General features: G+C 48.2%; 1 protein-coding gene across 1 annotated transcript in view; it reads right to left on the bottom strand.

Annotated features, from left to right (window-relative positions):
- LRRC27 (leucine rich repeat containing 27) overlaps positions 1-18,266 on the bottom strand; it is a 44,447-nt gene that overhangs the window by 3,000 nt on the left and 23,181 nt on the right. Inside the window, 2 exon segments of the mRNA XM_027596948.1 lie at positions 3,111-3,246; positions 13,454-13,566. Of these exon segments, the coding sequence (XP_027452749.1) occupies positions 3,111-3,246; positions 13,454-13,566 (249 nt within the window).

Genomic DNA, 18,266 nt, shown 5'->3' with positions numbered 1-18,266 from the left:
ATTATAGCCACTCTAATACATGTGAGTAGTATCTCTGTTTTAATTTGCAATTCCCTCCTGACATACAATATTGAGCATCTTTTCCTATGCTTAACATCTCTATATCTTTTTTGGTGAGGTGTCTGTTCAGATCCATGGTTCATGTTTTAACTGGGTTGTTTGTTTTCTTTGTATATTTTGGATAGCAGTCCTTTATCAGATGTGTGTTTTGCAGATATTTTCTCCAAGTCTCTAGCTTGTCTTATTCTTTTCACAGCATCTTTCACAGAGAAAAAATTTTAAATTTTAATGAAGTCAGGTTATCAATTTTTTCTGTCATACCTTTGGTGTTATATCTAAAACTCCCTGCCAACCCAAGGTCAGCTACACTTTCTCCTATTTTATTTCCTAGAAGTTTTGCAGTTTCACGTTTCACATTTAGGTCTGTGATGCATCTTGAGTTAACTTCTGTGAAGGTGTGAGGTCTGGCTCTAGATTCTTTATTTTGCAAGTGTTCCAGCACCATCTCTTGAAGAGACCACCTTTGCTCCGCTGTGTCGCCGTTGATCCTTCATCAAGCATCCATCGACTGTACTTACGTGGGTCCATTTCTCCGATCCGTTGACCCGTTTGTCTACTTTTTCACCAACACCACACCGTCTTGACTACCGTAGATTTACAGGGAGTCTCTAGGTCGGGTAACGCCAGTCCCCAAACCTTGTTCTTCGCCTTCAGTGTTTGTGGCGATTCTGGGCCTGTGTCTCCTCTCCATCTAAACGTTAGCATCAGGTTGTCGATACCCACAACATAACTTGCTGGGATTTTGATTGGGATTGTGTTGAATCTCTAGTCTTCCCATCCATGAACATGGGATTCCTCTCATCCATTTAGTTCTTCTTTGATTTCACTCATCAGAGTTTTGTTTTTCTCATATGGATCCTGTACATATTTTGTTAGATTTGTACCCAGCACCATTTTTTTGGTGCTAATGTAAATGATATGCTCTTAAATTCAAATCCCACTTATCTGCTGATATATTGGTAAGCAATTGGCTTTTATATATTAACCTTGGATCCTATAACCTTGCCATGACCACTTTTTAGTTGTAGGAGTTTTTTTGTCAATTCTTTTGGATTTTCTTTTTTTAAAAAAAAAGATTTTATTTATTTATTTCACAGAGAGAGAGACAGCGAGAGAGGGAACACAAGCAGGGGGAGTGGGAGAGGGAGAAGCAGGCCTCCCGCGTAGCAGGGAGCCCGATGCGGGGCTCGATCCCAGGGCCCCGGATCATGACCTGAGCCGAAGGCAGATGCTAACAACTGAGCCACCCAGGCGCCCCTCTTTTGGATTTTCTACATAGACAATTATGTCAACTGAAAACAAAGACAGTTTTAGCTCCAGCTTCTTAACCTGTGTATCTTTTCCCTTTCTTGTCTTGTTGCAAAAGCTAGGACTTCCAGTATGATGCTGGAGAGGAATGTTCAGAAGGGTTGTCCCTGCCTTGTTCCTGATCTTCAGGAGAAAGGGTGGTTTCTAGTTTCTCACCATGAAGTATGATGTTCACTGTAGCTCTTGTACATGTTCTTTATCAAGTTGAGGAAGTTCCACTCTATTCTTAGTTTGCTAAAAGCTGTTATCACAAATAGGTGTTGGATTCTGTCAAATGTTTTTTCTGCATCCACTGACATGATCATGTTATTTTTCTTCTTTAGCATTATATAAATTGATCTTCAAATGCTGAATCACCCTTGCACACCTGGGATAGATTCCACTTGGTCATGGTGTATAATTCTTTTTATATATTAAGTTTGATTTGCTAATATTTTATTGAAGATTTTTGCATCGATTTTCAGGAGAGATATTGGTCTGTTGTTTTCCTCCCATGTAACACCTTTGTTCTGATTTAGAGTAATGCTGGCCTCATAGAATAAATTACGATTTTTTCCCTCTGCCTATGTTTTCTGGAAGAGATTATAGAGAGTGGGTATAATTTCTTCCTTAAATGTTTGATAGAATTCACCAGTGAACTCAGTGGAAAATTATTATTGATTCAATTTCTTTAATGGATATCAATCTATTCCGATCATCTATTCCTTCTTGTATGAACTTTGGCAGATGATGTCTTTCAGGGAACTGGTCCATCTCATGTTAGGTTTGTGAGCGCGGAGTTATTCCTAACACCAAACAGACTTTTCACTCCCCTGCAATGTGAAGCTTGAGACACAGATGTTTAGAAGTCGTGGTAGGGTTTGGGGTGTTTAAGGAGGCGGTTACAGCTGTAGACAATAGATTTGGGAAGAATAAAGCTCACCTGAAGGCAGGTACAGTTCTCTGGGCTGGGAAGGAAAAGATCCTGAGAAGAGGGGAGAATCGGATGGGGGGGTCCCCACGACATGGCCCAGGCCCTCCACTTGCACTCCCACCTTCCCCGTCCTGCCCGAGGTCCACGGAGAGAGGTGACAATGAGCCCTCCGACGGGCAGTGCTGAGCTGCTGCATCGGGGTGAGACTTGCAGACCAGAGCCCAGGCGGCAGGGGAGAGCAAGCATGTTCTCCTGCACCGTGAGCAGCAAGGGCACAGAAACATCAGGGTCAGCCTACACAGACTCTCTGAGCTCGGTCATTCTAGGGAGGACCGCGGGTTCCCTCCACCAGCTGGGTGGGTAACTATGGGTCCTTCAGGGTGGAAAGCTGCCTTCCTTGACCCCGGCATCACTCTCATGACCCTGGTCATTTCTGCACAAGCAGCAGGTGCGTACCAGGACCTGCGAACGGACGGACGCATGTGAAAAGGCCAGCCTCCCTGCCACACAGACACCGGAGGGTCAGCCCGCGCCCGGCTGTGGCCAGGCCCTCTCACGGCCCCACCAGGCTCTGCTGGGCACAAAGCGTGGGCGAGGACCCCACAGACACGTCCCTATCTGTCCCCCCCTGATCAAATGGTGGTATAACACATCTGTGGGCTCACGTGCCACGAAAACACTTCCCTGTCCTCTAACCATGATCCTGGGCATGCCCTCACCGTGAGGCCCGGTAAACGCTCCCCATCATGGGAGAGAACATGCGCGTGGCAAGTTCCCTTTGATTTTCCCCAGAACACTTTATTTTTACACACAGCCGACAAATACTTACAATCTCCAAATCCTGCACAGCCTGCCTGATTTCCTCGAGTGGCTCCATCCCCTGAAACCCTTTTCTGCGTTTGTGTACTTTCTGAATGTGCTGTTTTAGGTTTTCTTCTAGATGCCCCGCTCGGAAGGCACTGAGGAAACAAAGGGTAAAGGAAAGGATTTTACACATTGAGTCGAGTCTCAGAAACTCCTCTTCCAACAGGGGAGAGAGAATTTTCCTTTTTCCTCCAGGCCACACTAGAGTCCCGCGGCTCAGGGGCTGTCACGACATGGTGACAACGCAGTGATGGTGGGGCCATGAGAGGCCATGAGAGGCCACCGGCTCTCCCTCCAGGCAGCAGCTCAGATAGGCCCAGATGGTTAGAAGATGTGAGAACACACTATGTTTTAAACTTCAAATCCAGGTAAGAAATGACACATTCAGGACAATGCACAGAAAGCCACATGATGGGGAAGGTCTTTTTTATTTTTCAGGAAGCCAGCCCTGTGGCCCCACTTTCTTTTTAATTTTTATATTGTTATGTTAATCACCATACATTACATCATTAGTTTTTGATGTAGTGATCCATGATTCATTGTTTGTGCCTAACACCCAGTGCTCCACGCAGAACGTGCCCTCTTTAATACCCATCACCAGGCTAACCCATCCCCCCACCCCCTCCCCTCTAGAACCCTCAGTTTCTTTTTCAGAGTCCTTCGTCTCTCATGGTGCGTCTCCCCCTCCGACTTACTCCCCTTCATTTTTCCCCTCCTGCTATCTTTTTTTTTAAACATATATTGCATGATTTGTTTCAGAAGTACAGATCTGTGATTCAACAGTCTTGCACAATTCACAGCACTCACCATAGCACATACCCTCCCCAGTGTCTATCACCCAGCCACCCCATCCCTCCCACCCCCCACCACTCCAGCAACCCTCAGTTTGTTTCCTGAGATTAAGAATTCCTCATATCAGTGAGGGCATATGATACATGTCTTCCTCTGATTGACTTATTTCACTCAGCATAACACCCTCCAGTTCCATCCACGTCGTTGCAAATGGCAAGATCTCATTACTTTTGATGGCTGCATAATATTCCATTGTGTATATATACCACCTCTTCTTTACCCATTCATCTGTCGATGGACATCTTGGCTCTTTCCACAGTTTGGCTATTGGGGACATTGCTGCTATAAACATTGGGGTGAACGTACCCCTTCGGATGCCTACATTTGTATCTTTGGGGTAAATACCCAATACTGCAATTGCTGGATCGTATGGTAGCTCTATTTTCAACTGTTTGAGGAACCTCCATACTGTTTACCAGAGTGGCTGCACCAGCTTGCATTCCCACCAACAGTGTAGGAGGGTTCCCCTTTCTCCACAGCCCCGCCAACATCTGTCGTTTCCTGACTTGTTAATTTTAGCCATTCTGACTGGTGTGAGGTGGTATCTCACTGAGGTTTTGATTTGGATTTCCCTGATGCCGAGCAATGTTGAGCACTTTTTCATGTGTCTGTTGGCCGTTTGGATGTCTTCTTTGGAAAAATGTCTGTTCATGTCTTCTGCCCATTTCTTGATTGGATTATTTGTTCTTTGGGTGTTGAGTTTGATAAGTTCTTTATAGATTTTGGATACTAGCCCTTTATCTGATATGTCATTTGCAAATATTTTCTCCCATTCTGTCGGTTGTCTTCTGATTTTGTGGACTGTTTCTTTTCCTGTGCAAAAGCTTTTTATCTTGATGAAATCCCAATAGTTCATTTTTGCCCTTGCTTCCCTTGCCCTTGGCGATGTTTCTAGGAAGAATTGCTGCGGCTGAGGTCGAAGAGGTTGCTGCCTCTGTTCTCCTTTAGGATTTTGATGGACTCCTGTCTCACGTTTAGGTCTTTCAACCATTTGGAGTCTATTTTTGTGTGTGGTGTAAGGAAATGGTCCAGTTTCATTCTTCTGCATGTGGCTGTCCAATTTTCCTAACACCATTTGTTGAAGAGACTGTCTTTTTTCCATTGGACATTCTTTCCTGCTTTGTCAAAGATGAGTTGACCACAGAGTTGAGGGTCCATTTCTGGGCTCTTGATTCTGTTCCATTGATCTATGTGTCTGTTTTTGTGCCAGTACCATACTGTCTTGATGATGACAGCTTTGTAATAGAGCTGGAAGTCCGGAATTGTGATGCCGCCAGCTTTGCTTTTCTTTTTCAATATTCCTCTGGCTATTCGGGGTCTCTTCTGGTTCCATACAAATTTTAGGATTATTTGTTCCATTTCTTTGAAAAAAGTGGATGGTATTTTGATGGGGATTGCATTGAATGTGTAGATTGCTCTAGGTAGCATTGACATCTTCACAATGTTGGTTCTTCCAATCCATGAGCATGGAACGTTTTTCCATTTCTTTGTGTCTTCCTCAATTTCTTTCATGAGGATTTTATAGTTTTCTGAGTACAGATCCCTTGCCTCTCTGGTTAAATTTATTCCTAGGTATCTTATGGTTTTGGGTGCAATTGTAAATGGGATCGACTCCTTTATTTGTCTCTCTTCTGTCTTGTGCTTGGTGTATAGGAATGGCACTGATTTCTGTGCATTGATTTTATATCCTGCTACTTGACTGAATTCCTGTATGAGTTCTAGCAGTTTTGGGGTGGAGTCTTTTGGGTTTTCCACAGACAGTATCATATCATCTGCAAAGAGTGAGAGTTTGACTTCCTCCTTGCTGATTTGGATGCATTTGATTTCTTTTTGTTGTCTGATTGCTGTGGCTAGGACTTCTAATACTATGTTGAATAGCAGTGGTGACAGTGGACATCCCTGCTGCATTCCTGACCTTAGGGGAAAAGCTCTCAGCTTTTGCTCATTGAGAATGATATTCGCTGTAGGTTTTTCATAGATGGCTTTTATGATATTGAGGTATGTACCCTCTATCCGTATACTCTGAAGAATTTTGATCAAGAAAGGATGCTGTACACTATCCTTCTGGGTATTTACCCCAAAGATACAAATGTAGGGATCCGAAGGGGTACGTGCACCCCAATGTTTATAGCAGCAATGTCCACAATAGTTAAACTGTGGAAAGAGCCAAGATGTCCATCGACAGATGAATGGATAAAGAAGAGGTGGTATATATACACAATGGAATATTATGTGGCCATCAAAAAGAATGAGATCTTGCCATTTGCAACGACGTGGATGGAACTGGAGGGTGTTATGCTGAGTGAAATAAGTTAATCAGAGAAAGACATGTATCATATGACCTCACTGATATGAGGAATTCTTAATGTCAGGAAACAAACTGAGTGTTGCTGAGTGGTGGGGGGTGGGAGGGATGGGGTGGCTGGGTGATAGACATTGGGGAGTGTATGTGCTATGGTGAGTGCTGTGAATTGTGCAAGACTGTTGAATCACAGATCTGTACTTCTGAAACAAATCATGCAACATATGTTAAGAAAAAAGAAAAAGAGGAAGATAGCAGGGGGGGAAGAATGAAGGGGAGTAAGTCAGAGGGGGAGACGAACCATGAGAGATGATGGACTCTGAAAAACAAACTGAGGGTTCTAAGGGGGAGGAGGGTGAGGGGATGGGTTAGCCTGGTGATGGGTATTAAAGAGGGCACATTCTGCATGGAGCACTGGGTGTTATGCACAAAGAATGAATCATGGAACACTACATCAAGAACTAATGATGTAATGTATGGTGATTAACATAACAATAAAAACTTAAAAGAAAAAGAAAGGATGCTGTACTTTGTCAAATGCTTTTTCTGCGTCTATTGAGAGGATCATATGATTCTTGTTCTTTCTTTTCTTAATGTATTGTATCACGTTGATTGATTTGCAGAAGTTGAACCAACCTTGCAGCCCAGGGATAAATCCCACTTGGTCATGGTGAGAATTTTTGCATCCGTGTTCAAGGATATTGGTCTATAATTCTCCTTTTTGATGGGGTCTTTGTCTGGTTTTGGGATCAAGGTAATGGTGGCCTCATGAAATGAGTTTGGAAGTTTTCCTTCCATTTCTATTTTTTGGAACAGTTTCAGGAGAATAGGTATTAATTCTTCTTTAAATGTCTGATAGAATTCCCCTGGGAAGCCATCTGGCCCTGGGCTTTTGTTTCTTGGGAGATTTTTGATGACTGCTTCAATTTCCTTAGTGGTTATAGGTCTGTTCAGGTTTTCTATTTCTTCCTGGTTCAATTTTGATAGTTGATACATCTCTGGGAATGCACCCATTTCTTCCTGTTTATCTAATTTGCTGGCATAGAGTTGCTCATAATATGTTCTTATCATTGTTTGTATTTCTTTGGTGTTGGTTGTGATCTCTCCTCTTTCATTCATGATTTTGTTGATGTGGGTCATTTCTCTTTTCTTTTGGATAAGTCTGGCCAGGGGTTTATCAATCTTGTTAATTCTTTCAAAGAACCAGCTCCTAGTTTTGTTGATCTGTTCTACGGTTCTTTTGGTTTCTATTTCATTGATTTCTGCTCTGATCTTTATTATTTCTCTTCTCCTGCTGGGTTTAGGCTTTATTTGCTGTTTTTTCTCTGGCTCCTTTAGGTGTAGGGTTAGATTGTGTATTTGAGACCTTTCTTGTTTCTTGAGAAAGGCTTGTATTGCTATATACTTTCCTCTCAGGACTGCCTTTACTGTATCCCAAAGATTTTGAACAGTTGTGTTTTCATTTTCATTGGTTTCCATGAATTTTTTAAATTCTTCTTTAATTTCCTGGTTGACCCATTCGTTCTTTAGTAGGATGCTCTTTAGCCTCCATGTATTTGAGTTCTTTCTTACTTTCTTCTTGTGATTGAGTTCTAGGTTCAAAGCATTGTGGTCTGAAAATATGCAGGGAATAATCCCAAACTTTTGGTACCGGTTGAGACCTGATTTGTGACCTAGGATGTGATCAATTCTGGAGAATGTTCCATGGGCACTAGAGAAGAATGTGTATTCCGTTGCTTTGGGATGGAATGTTCTGAATATGTCTGTGAAGTCCATTTGGTCCAGTGTGTCATTTAAAGTCTTTATTTCCTTGTTGATCTTTTGCTTAGATGATCTGTCCATTTCAGTCAGGGGGGTGTTATAAAGTCCCCCACTATTATTGTATTGTTGTCAGTGTGTTTCTTTGCTTTTGTTATTAATTGCCTTATATAATTGGCTGCTCCCATGTTAGGGGCATAGATATTTACAATTGTTAGATCTTCTTGTTGGATAGACCCTTTAAGTAGGATATAGTGTCCTTCCTCATCTCTTATTACAGTGTTTGTTTTAAAATCTAATTTGTCTGATATAAGGATTGCCACCCCAGCTTTCTTTTGGTGTCCTTTAGCATGGTAAATTGTTTTCCACCCCCTCACTTTCAATCTGGGGGTGTCTTTGGGTCTAAAATGAGTCTCTTGTAGACAGCATATGGATGGGTCTTGTTTTTTAATCCAATCTGATAGCCTGTTCTTTTTTTTTTTAATTTTTTATTGTTATGTTAATCACCATATATTACATCATTAGTTTTTGGTGCAGTGTTCCATGATTCATTGTTTGTTCATAACACCCAGTGCTCCATGCAGAACGTGCCCTCCTCAATACCCATCACCAGGCTAACCCATCCCCCCACCCCCCTCCCCTCCAGAACCCTCAGTTTGTTTTTCAGAGTCCATCATCTCTCATGGTTCGTCTCCCCCTCTGACATACTCCCCTTTTCTTCCTCTCCTGTTATCTTCTTTTCTTTTTTCTTAAAATATGTTGCGTTATTTGTTTCAGAAGTACAGATCTGTGATTCAACAGTCTTGCACAATTCACAGCGCTCACCGTAGCACATACCCTCCCCAATGTCTATCAGCCTGTGTCTTTTGATTGGGGCATTGAGCCCATTTACATTCAGGGTAACTATTGAAAGACATGAATTTAGTGCCATTGTATTGCCTCTAAGGTGACTGTGACTGTATATTGTCTGTGTTCCTTTCTGATCTATGCTGCTTTTAGGCTCTCTCTTTGCTTAGAGGACCCCTTTCAATATTTCTTGGAGGGCTGGTTTCGTGTTTGCAAATTCCTTTAGTTTTTGTTTGTCCTGGAAGCTTTTTATCTCTCCTTTTTTTTTTCAATGACAGCCTAGCTGGATATAGTATTCTTGGCTGCATATTTTTCTCATTTAGTGCTCTGAAGATATCATGCCAGTCCTTTCTGGCCTGCCAGGTCTCTGTGGATAGGTCTGTTGCCCATCTAATGTTTCTACCATTGTAGGTTACATATCTCTTCTCCCCAGCTGCTTTCAGGATTTTCTCTTTGTCTCTGAGACTCGTAAGTTTTACTATTAGATGTCGGGGTGTTGACCTATTTTTACTGATTTTGAGAGGGGTTCTCTGTGCCTCCTGGATTTTGATGCCTGTTTCCTTCCCCACATTAGGGAAGTTCTCTGCTATTATTTGCTCCAATATACCTTCTGCCCCTGTCTCTCTTTCTTCTTCTTCTGGGATCCCAATTATTCTAATGTTGTTTCGTCTTATCGTATCGCTTATCTCTCGAATTCTGCCCTCGTGATCCAGTAGTTGTTTATCTCTCTTTTTCTCAGCCCCTTTATTTTCCATCATTTGGTCTTCTATATCGCTGATGCTCTCTTCTGCCTCATTTATCCTAGCAGTTAGTGCCCCCATTTTTGATTGCACCTCATTAATAGCCTTTTTGATTTCAGCTTGGTTAGATTTTAGTTCTTTTATTTCTCCAGAAAGGGTTTCTCTAATAACTTCCAAGCTTTTTTCAAGCCCAGCTAGTATCTTTAAAGTCATGATTCTGAACTCTAGGTCTGACATCATACTAATGTCTGTATTGAGTAGATCCCTGGCTGATGGTACTACCTCTTGTTCTTTTTGCTGAGGTGATTTTTTTCATCTTGTCATTTTGTCCAGAGGAGAATAGATGAATGAGAGAACAGAATGCTAACAGGTTAACAACGTCCCCAGCAAATATACTCTATACAAATCAGAAAAGACCTGAAACCAGGGGAAAAGAAGGGGAAAGAAAGAAATAAAAAAGAGAAAAAAAGAAAAAGATAAAAACAAACAAAAACAGAACAAAACAAAAAAAACAGAATATGATCAAATATGATCAGGCTAGTGTATAGATCAATGCCACACACTAGATTTTGGGCGTATTTTGGTCTGTTAGAAGAAAGTGCCTCCTAAAATTTTAAAGGAAGAAAGACTTATATATGTACAAAATAAGGGTTGATACGATGAAGGGATGGAAGATGACTGTAAAGAAAAAAATTATTAAGGATTTTATGAAGGAATTGATAAGATAAGAAGTTGTTTGAAAAAAGAAAGAAGATTTAAAAAAAAAAGAAAAGAAAAAAAAGGGAGAGAATGTGATCAGGCAGGAGACTAGAACAAAACCATACACTAGTGATTTAGGGTATATTTTGATCTGTTAGAAGAAACTGTATCTCAAAATTTTAAAGAGAGAACAACTTTTATATATATGCCAAAAATAAGGGTAACTACTATGAAGGGATAAAATATGACTCTAAAAATGAAAATTAAAAAATGTTTTTTTAAAAAAGGATTGATAAAATGTTGGTTGAAAAAGGGAAAAAGAAAATTCAAAAAAAAAACAGTTAAAAAAATTAACTTTGAAAAACTAAAGAATCATGGTAAAAAAAAGCCATGAATTCTATGTGCAGTATTCCCCTCTCGCTGGAGTTCTCCCGTTCTCCTTGATCGGTAAATTTGGTCTTGGCTTGCTGGCTGTTCGTGCTGATCTTCTGGGGGAGGGGCCTGTTGCCGTGGTTCCCAAATGTCTTTGCTGGAGGTGGAATTGCCCCGCCCTTGTTGGTCCGGGCTAAGCAAGCTGCTCAGGTTTGCTCTCAGGAGCTTTTTTTTTTTTTTTAATTTTATTTATTTAATTGACAGAAAGAGAGAGAGAGAGACAGCGAGAGAGGGAACACAAGCAGGGGGAGTGGGAGAGGGAGAAGCAGGCTTCCCGCCGAGCAGGGAGCCCGATGCGGGGCTCGATCCCAGGACCCCGGGATCATGACCTGAGCCAAAGGCAGTCGCTCAACCAACTGAGCCACCCAGGCGCCCCTCTCAGGAGCTTTTGTTCCCTGCAAGCTCTCGGTACAGCCTTGGAGGACCAGGGTGAAAATGGTGGCCTCCCAATCTCTGCCCGGAGGAGCCGAGAATTCGGGGCCCCGCTCGTCAGTGCGCCCCTGGAGAAAAGCCGTCACTCCCGTGTCCCCAGTCTCTGGCCGCACTCCGTGCTCACCCGGCCTGTGATCGAGCGTTTCTATGTCTGGCACCCGACCCCGTGTGGAGTCTCCAAACCCAGCAGATCCCTGCGGTGCGCTCCTGCGCCGCTCCTCCCGGGGGAGGGAGGGGAGTCTCCCCGGCTCTGCCGCTTGTTGGGTCCCTGCTGGAGGAGCAGTGGCCTGTGTCGCCGATCACGGTTTATGGCCACCCCGAGCTGAGAGCCCGCGCCTCGGCTCTGTCTCTGCAGCCGGCTTCCCCGCTCCGATCCCTGGGAGCTCTGCCGCACTCCGGCACCCCCGGGCTTTCTGTGACCCCAAGGGTCCTGAGACCACACTGTCCTGCGAGGGTCCCACCCCCCGCTTAGCCACTGCAGCGAGGTCCCTCCGCGGAGCCGACTTCTAAAAGGTCCGATTTTGTGCTCCGCGGCTCTAGCACTTGCCAGAAGCGGCCGACGGAGGCCCCCTCCCCCGCCGTCCATCCTCCCAAAGATCGCCTCGGATTCACTTCTCCGCACGTCCTACCTTCCAGTAAGTGGTCGCTTCTCTGTTCAGAGAGTTGTTGCTACTCTCCTGTTCGATCTCCTGTTGAGTTCGTAGGTGTTCAGAATGGTTTGATCCCTATTCAGCTGAATTCCTGAGACCAGACGAAATCCAGGTCTCCTGCTCCTCCGCCATCTTGCTCCACCCGAAGGTCTTTGTTTTCAAAGGAAATACACAGTTGTAATAAATCCTTAAACAGGTTGTATTAAATTAGGATTTTAGATGTACTTTCTCTGCCAACATCAGGGCTTTGGGCTCATATATATTCTTTGCTTTTAAAACAAGGACGCTCAGAACAGCAGAGCATTCTGGAAGGGTGTGTGGGAGGGTGGCAGTGCCCCAGCATGTGCGCTGGCCGTGGAGTCTGAGGTGAGTCTGCTGGGAACATAGCCGGCTCCCCTCAGCCAGGGCCTCCCAGAAGACCCCAGCCCCACACCGGCAGCAGGCTCTGTGTTGGCTTTGTTCACTCCTCCCAGCAGCCCCCAGTCCTGCTCCACACAGAATCCAAGTGTCTGCACCTCCAACCCTGGTTCTCGGTAAAGCCCTGTCTACAGGGTGGTTGGAGGCCAGGGGCTTCCTGACAGTGACGCTCATGAGCTGTGAGGAGACATTTGCTGCCCATGTCCATCTAAACCATTCCACATGGCTGGGGGTTCATCCAGTGTGCAGACCTATAAAACTGTCCCCAAGTGTTCTAGGCATGAAGGAGGAATGACTCCCCAGACGAGAACAGCCCTTTGCTGTTCACATGTCACACCATGACGACCTTCCTCCAGGCCTCTCAAACCACGCTTGGTCTCCAGAGCGCTGAAACACACAGTGGTGGGCAGGGCCAGCAGGTGCAGAGGCCAGGTGGCCAGGCCGGTCCTCCTGCGAGCCTGGGAGTCCCCCAGCCACGCCCACAGCTCCCTTCCACTCAGGCTTTCGGCGCCCAAGGCGGGGCTGGTGCAGATCAGAAGGGAGCCGCTAGGGAAGCAAGAGGGACCCAGGAGATGGTGCTGAAGCCCCAGGGCCTTCCAGCAGTGCCCCCTGACGCCCGTGGCTCTCCCAGCATGCCTGGGAGGGGCTGCTGGGTGCAGAAGAGCAGAATCACAGCATCAGTGTCTTGTGTGCAAAGACATCGGTTCTTTGGCAAAATGCACACACGCGCGCACACACACGCACGCGCACACGCACACACAAGCATGTGCGCACACAAGCACGCACATGCAAACACGCACACGCACACACGCGCGCACACACACACATGCACACACACACACACACAGATTTAGTTCGGGTGGGTCACCATACAGACAGCGGCCTCGCAGCAGCTGGGGATCTGTGAGGGGCTCGACGGGCATTCCCAGGGGGCAGACGCTAGGTCAGCATCGGGTCTGAGCAAGCACACCCCTGAAGCGCGAACACAGGAAACAACAGAGATGCCAGGCCCCCAGCAGCTGCTCTTCCCTGCGTGGAAGGGCAGGGACCCGCCCTCCCCCTTCCTCTCCTCGGAGCCTGCCGCGGGGGTGGCCAGGCCCTCCTTTGCTGCCCATGAGCACTGGTGCGGGGAGTGTCTGCAGAGGGCTGTGGAACTTGGATCCCAGGTACCAATCTCTTGTCTTTACTTGCTTCTGACGACTTCTCTTTGCTTGGCCTCATTTTTCCAGACGGATTCACTGGCATTTTCTCATTATCTATCAAATCCGTGGCAAAGGGAATCTTTGAGGCCACCTGGGAAAACACAAGATGTTTCTAGGAACCCGAGGGGACACTGCCGTTCACACAAAGCGCGCGCCCGGGGGGAACTGGGCTCGTCCTTCCTCTGTGAGGAGGCGCATCAGTGGCTGTCCTGAGGAGGCCACGCTCCACCCACTCCCGCCTCGGGCTCGGCCGGCCACTGGCTGTGGGAGGGCAGGGGGGCAGGGCGCAGAGGTGCCGGGCACGGGGATGCCAGGTGGGCCTGGAAGGTGATCCCTGCCCGAAGTTCTGTTCCTCACAACAGACAGAAAACACACTACGATGGGCCCCAAGTCTCTCCAGTGGACGCCACTATATTTTCGATTGCTGAGTTTCAAGCTAATGCGTAAGCACTCCTCCACAACTGACAAGTGGGGGGGGGGAGGAGGAGTCGGGTCCTTGCAGAGCCTGTGTCATAAAGTCACGGCTCTTAGATCAATGACATCACGAACCCGCACAAATAAATGTTGAAACCCAAGAGAAGTACTTCAAAGTTGACTTTTTTGTATACAGCACACTGTGATTCCAAGTGAAAACCTGCAGCATCCACAGGACCGCAGGTGGAGAGGGGTGAGAGATCTCGAACTTTCCCCCCACTTTCAGGGATGGAGTCTGAGAACCAGACTGATCTCTTCCCACCTCAGGGAGCTTTAGACCTGTGTGTGTGTGTGTGCGCGCACACCCACCTGTGTGCTTACACCTGTGCCTACGTGCACCTGTGTCAGTACCTGTGTGTACATGTAACTGTGTGCTCCTGTGTCAGTACTTGTCTGTGCCTGTCCCTGCATATCTCTGTGCGCACCTGTGCCCGCGCACCTGTGCCCGCGTATGTGTGTCCATATACCCGAGTGCACCTGTGTGTGCGCACCTGTGCCCGTGTATCTCTGTGTGCATGTACCTGAATGCGCCTGTCTGCACCTGTGTGTATTTGTGCTTCTGTCTGCACGTGCCCGTCTACCTCTGTGCGTGAGCACCTGTGCCCATCTATCTCTGTGTGCATGTACCTGAATGCGCCTATGTCTGCACCTGTATTTGTGCTTCTGTCTGCACGTGTCTGTGTATCTCTGTGCGCGCGCACCTGTGCCCGTCTATCTCTGTGCGCGCTCACCTGTGCCCGTGTATCTCTGTGCGTGCGCACCTGTGCCCGTGTATCTCTGCGCGCGCACCTGTGCCCGTGTATCTCTGTGTGCATGTACCTGAATGCGCCTTTGTCTGCACCTGTGTGTATTTGTGCTTCTGTCTGCATGTGTCTCTGAGGAGGCATGCCCCTTAGGGTGTCAGAAAGTTGGGCAGAGGGGAAGACAGGGCACGTGCAGGGATGGGGAGGGGAAGGTGAGGCAGGTGCTGAACACCTCCTACCAGGGGCTCCTCCAGCTGGAGTCTGGTGGGATCAATGTAACGCTTACCTAGACTGTGCCTGCAACGGTCTCTGCTGCCATGGCACCTCTAAGTGGATTACCAGGGCCTGTCTGGTCATCACATGCCTGAGCCTTAGAAGACGCTTAATACCACAGGCGGGGGGAGGGGGGCAGGCAGAGGGGAGGGCGGGAGCTGGCCCACTTTTACATAATGAGGACTCTCCTAAACATTATTCCAACAGGAAGAGAAGAACACATGTAAATTTAGTAGGTGTTTTTTAAAGTCAGACATGCAACTTAATTTTTTTTTTTAGTATAAAGGTACATTACTTGGAAAGAAGTTCCCAGCTACATTTTACTATCTGTACAAAACACAGAGGAGGAAGACTTCCCAGACACCCAGTCCTCTGCTGAGAGCAAGGACCAGGGGCAGGGTGGGAAACAAGGTGAGTGGGTGGCGCCCTGTTGTGTCCCGCGTCCTGCTGGCCACAGCCCTTCTGCGCAGGGACAGAGCCTGACGCAGCCATTTGTTGGGGAGGACACGCGGGGCTGGCTTTCACTGGTACACAGTCACCTTGCAGAGGACAGTGCAATCCACAGACGTGTGTCTCTGTGTGCCGGTGTTTGTGATCGGACTGCTGCTATCAAAGCACAAATTACCAAAAGCTCAAAGAAATTCGCATTTTTAACTTAAAGAGCTACTTCCCCATGCTGTAGCAACCGCTGTCCCCACAGTCTGTCCCACGCAGCCCTGCTGAGTGGCTGGTTGATGGCGTCACCCCCACAGCTCCCAAGCAGGCTGAGCCTCCATCCTGCTGACCGCTGTCAGCTTTCCCCTTCTGGGGACTGCCCCTTGCCCACTTTTCTATTGGATTCTTTAATTTAAAAAAGTCTATTTGTAGTCATTCATCACAGATAGTAACCTTATGTCTCAAAACATGTTACAGATAGGTTCCTGTATCTTTTGACTTTATGGTATTTTAGTCCATCTAGAAATTTCAGTTTTAGGAAGTTAAAATTTTTTATTTTTTGTTTCAGAGCTTCTGTATTTCCTATTTGATTTATGAAATTTTGTGTCATTCCAGGTTATACAAATACTCTGAAGTTTTCATGCTATAAAATACAACGGTGATTGTGTACAGTACCTCCATGTAGTTTACAAATTATACATCACAGGATACCCTTCTTCTTGCAGAGTATCAAGGAAGTCATATTTCCAACTAGAACTAATTCCAACTAGAACTAACCACATGCAAGAAGTTAGCTCCAGCGATCCCACCTCTGGGCACACACCCCCAAGGACTGAACGCAGGGACTGGAACAAATGTTTGCACCCCGTGTTCCCAGCAGCATGGTTCACAGCTGGAAGGGGCCCGGGCGTCCACATGGAGGAAGGGAGGAAGGGAGGAAGGGAGGAGGGTCTCAGCCCTGCGAGGAGCAGCCCCGAGGGCCTGATGCCGAGTGAGAGAAGCCAGACACGGAAGGACCAGCACCGCGTGCCCCACCTTCGTGAGGTCCCCGGGGCGGCACCGTCAGAGACGGAGACGAGACGGTGGGCGCCAGGGCGGGGGAGGGGATGGGGACCGAGCTTCCGTCTGGGAGGATGAGAGTCGCGGGGCTGGAGGGTGGGGCTGGCTGCACAACACGGGGAATGTGCTGGACGCCGCTGAGCTGGGTGCTTGGTGGGGGAGGGCTCACGTGCGTGGTGTGTATTTTACCAGAATCTTACAAACAGGAGCATACTGCAGCACACCAGCCGACAGCCTCCACAATTACAAGGGCGCCTTACTACAACTCTGAGAACAGGGCCAAGGCCCACCACCCGCCGGGCCATGGTCTCAACGACCCCCTCTGCGTAATGGGAGGGGGTCCCGGCAGCCAGCAGAGGAGAGGTGCACCCAGGACCTTGGCGTGGACGGGCAAGGAGCTGTGCTGTGGGGCTGTGTGCCCTGGGCACCTGACTCTCAATGGTGCACCCTCCATCGAGGGCCCCTTGCTGGGTCCGTCCCATTCAGCACCCAGGGCAGGCGGAAGGGGAATCGGGCTGATGGGCAGCAGGCAAGACCTGGCACAGGCGACCGTGAATCCTGTGTGTCTGGCCTGAGAAGCCAGAGGCTGGCTGAGGAGGGAGCCTGGCGGTGGATGATGGCACCAGGACATTCCTGGCCAGCAGGGGGCTGGGAGCCCAGGAACCTGTGCACATCTAGGAGCCAGGGAACCTTCCAGAGCTGCTGCGTGTGCTCCGAGGACTCACGGAAGAGTGGAGGCCCGGCAGGCAAGGGCAGAGCAGCTGCAAAGGCCCTGTGGCAGAGAAGAGGGTCTAGGCAGGACGACAAGTAGAATCCAGGAGGCCCTGGAGGGCAGGCGGGGGCAGGCTGGCAGCCATGAGCTGAGCGGCCTGACGGGGAGGGCTGGGACTGGAGAGACCTGGACGGCGGTGGGGGGGCGTCGAGAGGGGGAGGTCGGTAGAGACCATGAGGCCTGGCTGCCAGGGACAGAGCCAGTCTTGGGGACGCCTGACCCAAGGAGGACAAGAACAGCTTCTCGCTAGGCCTGACAATGAGGTGGTCAGGGGAGACCCCGGGACAGAGGGGCTGGTGGGGGCAAAGAGCACATGTCCCTCCAGGAGCTGGGGGCACCAGCGACACTCACTGCAGAATGCTGCCCAGCCTGAACCCTGGGCTCGGGTTTCGGGGGGAGGCTCGTGGAGGGAAGGGCCCTGGGCGGGGCTGGGAAGGGACAGCTGGGCCTGTGCAGAGTCCTGTCTCCAGGCAGGACCTGGGTCTGGGTGACAATGGGGCGCAGGCACGGGGCCAGGAGCAGAACCAGCGGTCTCAGGGCCAGGGGAGGGCAGGGGAAGAGCGAAGCCTGGTCTGGCAGCACATGGGAGCGCTGGGCAGGGACTGGCTGGTGGGCTGAAAGTATTTATTTCCTAATTGCTCTTTGCGGCAGTCCTGTATCGTGGCCGTGCTGAGTCCTGATCCCTGAAGGATATGTATTAAGTGCATGCAGGTGAAATGATAGGACGTGTGGGTTTGCTCTAACTCGCTCAGCTGTAGGGGGCACGGGGGGAGGGTCTGCAGAGCCCTGCGGGGGACACCCAGCCCTTGCACCACCCTCCTCCATCTCGCATGCTTGGAAATTCCCGCAAATGCTTTCAAGCGTGTTGTAGCCCCAGCAAGGTGAGAGCCTCCTGTGCGGGCGAGGACGCAGCGGGGAAGCGGCCCCGCGGGCAGGTGCCTGTCAGCACCGACACAAGCACACCCTGTGCAGGAGGTCAGTGGCTGGGGGCTTGCTCCTGGCTCGGCTCCCACAGCTCACGGAACCCTCACCTCC

The sequence above is a fragment of the Zalophus californianus genome, chromosome 15, assembly GCF_009762305.2.
Source record: "Zalophus californianus isolate mZalCal1 chromosome 15, mZalCal1.pri.v2, whole genome shotgun sequence".
Classification (NCBI taxonomy): Eukaryota; Metazoa; Chordata; class Mammalia; order Carnivora; family Otariidae; genus Zalophus; species Zalophus californianus.
The sequence above is the reverse complement of the archived record's forward strand: the minus strand, read 5'-3'. Positions and strand labels throughout refer to the sequence as shown.